Genomic DNA, 5000 nt, shown 5'->3' on the forward strand with positions numbered 1-5000 from the left:
CCCTCATACAATAGAGATAGTACCTACCCCTCATACAATAGAGATAGTACCTACCCCTCATACAATAGAGATAGTACCTACCCCTCATACAATAGAGATAGTACCTACCCCTCAAACAATAGAGATAGTACCTACCCCTCATACAATAGAGATAGTACCTACCCCTCATACAATAGAGACAGTACCTACCCCTCATACAATAGAGACAGTACTTACAATAGCTGTTATAGCTGTTATCCTTGTTCATCTCTACAATACCATATTTCTACAGTCTCTACAATACCATATCTCTACAATACCATATCTATGTCCTCCTGTTTTCAGCCCCCTCATGTAAATTCTGAATTAATTTAATGAATTCCCCAATGTAATTCCTTTAGTTGTATTATAATGTATAATTAGTGATGAGGAGGAGTCCTTAACCCTGTCTGTACTGATGTGGGAGATGTGTTCAACGTGGTTCAGAGTATGGTGAAGGACACCGGAGCAGAGATCTACTTCCTCTCCATCCTACAACACCTAATGCTCATCCGGAACGACTACTTTGTCCGGTAAGATCTCTCCGCCTCTATCCGCACACACCTACATCCTCCTCCTCCTCCTCATCCTCCTCCGCACACACCTACATCCTCCTCCTCCTCCTCCTCCTCTTCCCCTGCACACACCTACATCCTCCTCCTCCTCTTCCTCCTCCTCCTCCTCATCCTCCTCCGCACACACCTACATCCTCCTCCTCCTCCTCCGCACACACCTACATCCTCCTCCTCCGCACACACCTACATCCTCCTCCTCCGCACACACCTACATCCTCCTCCTCCGCACACACCTACATCCTCCTCCTCCGCACACACCTACATCCTCCTCCTCCTCCGCACACACCTACATCCTCCTCCTCCTCCGCACACACCTACATCCTCCTCCTCCGCACACACCTACATCCTCCTCCTCCTCCGCACACACCTACATCCTCCTCCTCCTCCGCACACACCTACATCCTCCTCCTCCGCACACACCTACATCCTCCTCCTCCTCTTCCTCCTCTCCTTCTGCTTCTTCAGAAACTACTGTCTCGTCTGGTAATATGTCCCTTCATCCACGTAGATGTTCTGTAGATTACTACTGTCTGGGAAGATGTTCCTTCATCCACGTAGATGTTCTGTAGATTACTACTGTCTGGGAAGATGTTCCTTCATCCACGTAGATGTTCTGTAGATTACTACTGTCTGGTAAAATGTTCTGTAGATTATTACTGTCTGGTAAGATGTTCTGTAGATTACTACTGTCTGGGAAGATGTTCTGTAGATTATTACTGTCTGGGAAGATGTTCCTTCATCCACGTAGATGTTCTGTAGATTACTACTGTCTGGGAAGATGTTCCTTCATCCACGTAGATGTTCTGTAGATTATTACTGTCTGGTAAGATGTTCCTTCATCCACGTAGATGTTCTGTAGATTACTACTGTCTGGTAAGATGTTCCTTCATCCACGTAGATGTTCTGTAGATTACTACTGTCTGGGAAGATGTTCCTTCATCCACGTAGATGTTCTGTAGATTACTACTGTCTGGGAAGATGTTCCTTCATCCACGTAGATGTTCTGTAGATTATTACTGTCTGGTAAGATGTTCCTTCATCCACGTAGATGTTCTGTAGATTACTACTGTCTGGTAAGATGTTCTGTAGATTACTACTGTCTGGGAAGATGTTCCTTCATCCACGTAGATGTTCTGTAGATTACTACTGTCTGGTAAGATGTTCTGTAGATTATTACTGTCTGGTAAGATGTTCTGTAGATTACTACTGTCTGGGAAGATGTTCTGTAGATTATTACTGTCTGGTAAGATGTCCCTTCATCCACGTAGATGTTCTGTAGATTACTACTGTCTGGGAAGATGTCCCTTCATCAACGTAGATGTTCTGTAGATTACTACTGTCTGGGAAGATGTTCCTTCATCCACGTAGATGTTCTGTAGATTATTACTGTCTGGTAAAATGTTCTGTAGATTATTACTGTCTGGGAAGATGTTCTGTAGATTACTACTGTCTGGGAAGATGTTCTGTAGATTACTACTGTCTGGTAAAATGTTCTGTAGATTATTACTGTCTGGTAAGATGTTCTGTAGATTATTACTGTCTGGTAAAATGTTCTGTAGATTATTACTGTCTGGTAAAATGTTCTGTAGATTATTACTGTCTGGTAAGATGTTCTGTAGATTATTACCGTCTGGTAAGATGTTCTGTAGATTACTACTGTCTGGTAAAATGTTCTGTAGATTATTACTGTCTGGTAAAATGTTCTGTAGATTATTACTGTCTGGTAAGATGTTATGTAGATTACTACTGTCTGGTAAAATGTTCTGTAGATTATTACTGTCTGGTAAAATGTTCTGTAGATTATTACTGTCTGGTAAAATGTTCTGTAGATTATTACTGTCTGGTAAAATGTTCTGTAGATTACTACTGTCTGGGAAGATGTTCTGTAGATTACTACTGTCTGGGAAGATGTTCTGTAGATTACTACTGTCTGGTAAAATGTTCTGTAGATTATTACTGTCTGGTAAGATGTTCTGTAGATTACTACTGTCTGGGAAGATGTTCTGTAGATTATTACTGTCTGGGAAGATGTTCTGTAGATTACTACTGTCTCGTAAGATGTTCTGTAGATTACTACTGTCTGGTAAGACGTTCTGTAGATTATTACTGTCTGGGAAGATGTTCTGTAGATTACTACTGTCTGGTAAGACGTTCTGTAGATTATTACTGTCTGGTAAGATGTTCTGTAGATTATTACTGTCTGGGAAGATGTTCCTTCATCCACGTAGATGTTCTGTAGATTACTACTGTCTGGTAAGATGTTCTGTAGATTATTACTGTCTGGGTAGATGTTCTGTAGATTACTACTGTCTGGTAAGATGTTCCTTCATCCACGTAGATGTTCTGTAGATTACTACTGTCTGGTAAGGTGTCCCTTCATCCACGTAGATGTTCTGTACATTATTACTGTCTGTGAAGATGTTTTGTAGATTATTACTGTCTAGGAAGATGTTCCTTCATCCACGTAGATGTTCTGTAGATTACTACTGTCTGGTAACATGTCCCTTCATCCACGTAGATGTTCTGTAGATTATTACTGTCTGGGAAGATGTCCCTTCATCCACGTAGATGTTCTGTAGATTACTACTGTCTGGTAAGATGTTCTGTAGATTACTACTGTCTGGGAAGATGTTCCTTCATCCACGTAGATGTTCTGTAGATTATTACTGCCTCGTCTGGTAAAATGTAAGGTACAAAGTGCCCCATGGTAAACATCAAGAGAGACATGGAGAGGAAGGAGTGAGAGGGGAGAGAAAGAGAGAGAGAGAGAGAGAGAGAATAATCTACAACATGACATAGATTTATCAATCTTTGAACCTCCTATGTATTTCATGAATGCATCATTAGAGGTGATTCAGAGAGAGATGTTTCCAACCCTTCAGTAGGTGATGAGGTTATGGACCATCACACGTCTCTGTGCTGTGCAGTCGGAGGAGATGAATGTAGGAAGTCACAGAGATCCTGTGGGACCGTCAAGGTATTTGACTGTTCAGTCGTCTGTACCTTCTGTCCATAATAACTTCACAGGGAGCGAATGGATCACGTTACAGGACTAGTAACAGACCCGGTCTCTCTCTCCGCAGAGGGAACGTTACAGGACTAGTAACAGACCCGGTCTCTCTCCGCAGAGGGAACGTTACAGGACTAGTAACAGACCCGGTCTCTCTCCGCAGAGGGAACGTTACAGGACTAGTAACAGACCCGGTCTCTCTCCGCAGAGGGAACGTTACAGGACTAGTAACAGACCCGGTCTCTCTCCGCAGAGGGAACGTTACAGGACTAGTAACAGACCCGGTCTCTCTCCGCAGAGGGAACGTTACAGGACTAGTAACAGACCCGGTCTCTCTCCGCAGAGGGAACGTTACAGGACTAGTAACAGACCCGGTCTCTCTCCGCAGCGGGAACGTTACAGGACTAGTAACAGACCCGGTCTCTCTCCGCAGAGGGAACGTTACAGGACTAGTAACAGACCCGGTCTCTCTCCGCAGAGGGAACGTTACAGGACTAGTAACAGACCCGGTCTCTCTCCGCAGCGGGAACGTTACAGGACTAGTAACAGACCCGGTCTCTCTCCGCAGCGGGAACGTTACAGGACTAGTAACAGACCCGGTCTCTCTCCGCAGCGGGAACGTTACAGGACTAGTAACAGACCCGGTCTCTCTCCGCAGCGGGAACGTTACAGGACTAGTAACAGACCCGGTCTCTCTCTGCAGCGGGAACGTAACAGGACTAGTAACAGACCCGGTCTCTCTCCGCAGAGGGAACGTTACAGGACTAGTAACAGACCCGGTCTCTCTCTGCAGCGGGAACGTTACAGGACAAGTAACAGACCCGGTCTCTCTCTGCAGCGGGATGCGGAACGCGGAAAGACGCCTAGAAATACATTTTAATCGTTGTTTAAAAAAAAAACATTTTTTATTAAATTGCAATATAATACATTCCATATTCTTCAGATTAGAAAGTCATGTTTTGATCAGGTTTAACCAGTATCCAGCTGTGAGAGAGACTCTCATAAACAGCTCTTTAAAAAGCACCATTATAAAGGAGAGAGAGAGAGAGAGAGAGAGAGAGAGCGAGAGAGAGAGAGAGAGAGAAATATAGTGAGAGGGGAAGTTAAAATCAAAGTCTGCAGCTAACTGCACGAACGGCTTCTTCAGATGAGGAGGACAGAAGATGAAACAGTGAGCATTCTCTTTGTTGGCCCGATGTCATTGAGAGGTTTTTATAGAGGAGGAGAGCAGTGTGCTGTATTAACAGGCAGGAGGAGGAGATGGGAGGAAGAGATGGGGATGGGGGAGGAGATGATGGGGATGGGGGAGGAGATGATGGGGATGGGGGGAGGAGATGATGGGGATGGGGGAGGAGATGGGAGGAGGAGGAGATGGGGGAGGAAGAGGAGGAAGAGAT

General features: G+C 44.5%; 1 protein-coding gene across 1 annotated transcript in view; it reads left to right on the forward strand.

The window, feature by feature from the left end:
* LOC139414026 (protein diaphanous homolog 3-like) overlaps positions 1-5000 on the forward strand; it is a 618119-nt gene that overhangs the window by 248314 nt on the left and 364805 nt on the right. The window contains exon 13 of the mRNA XM_071161902.1: positions 435-551. Coding sequence (XP_071018003.1) covers positions 435-551 — 117 coding nt within the window. The remainder of the gene's footprint in view (positions 1-434; positions 552-5000) is intronic.

This window comes from Oncorhynchus clarkii, chromosome 7, assembly GCF_045791955.1.
Source record: "Oncorhynchus clarkii lewisi isolate Uvic-CL-2024 chromosome 7, UVic_Ocla_1.0, whole genome shotgun sequence".
Classification (NCBI taxonomy): domain Eukaryota; kingdom Metazoa; phylum Chordata; class Actinopteri; order Salmoniformes; family Salmonidae; genus Oncorhynchus; species Oncorhynchus clarkii.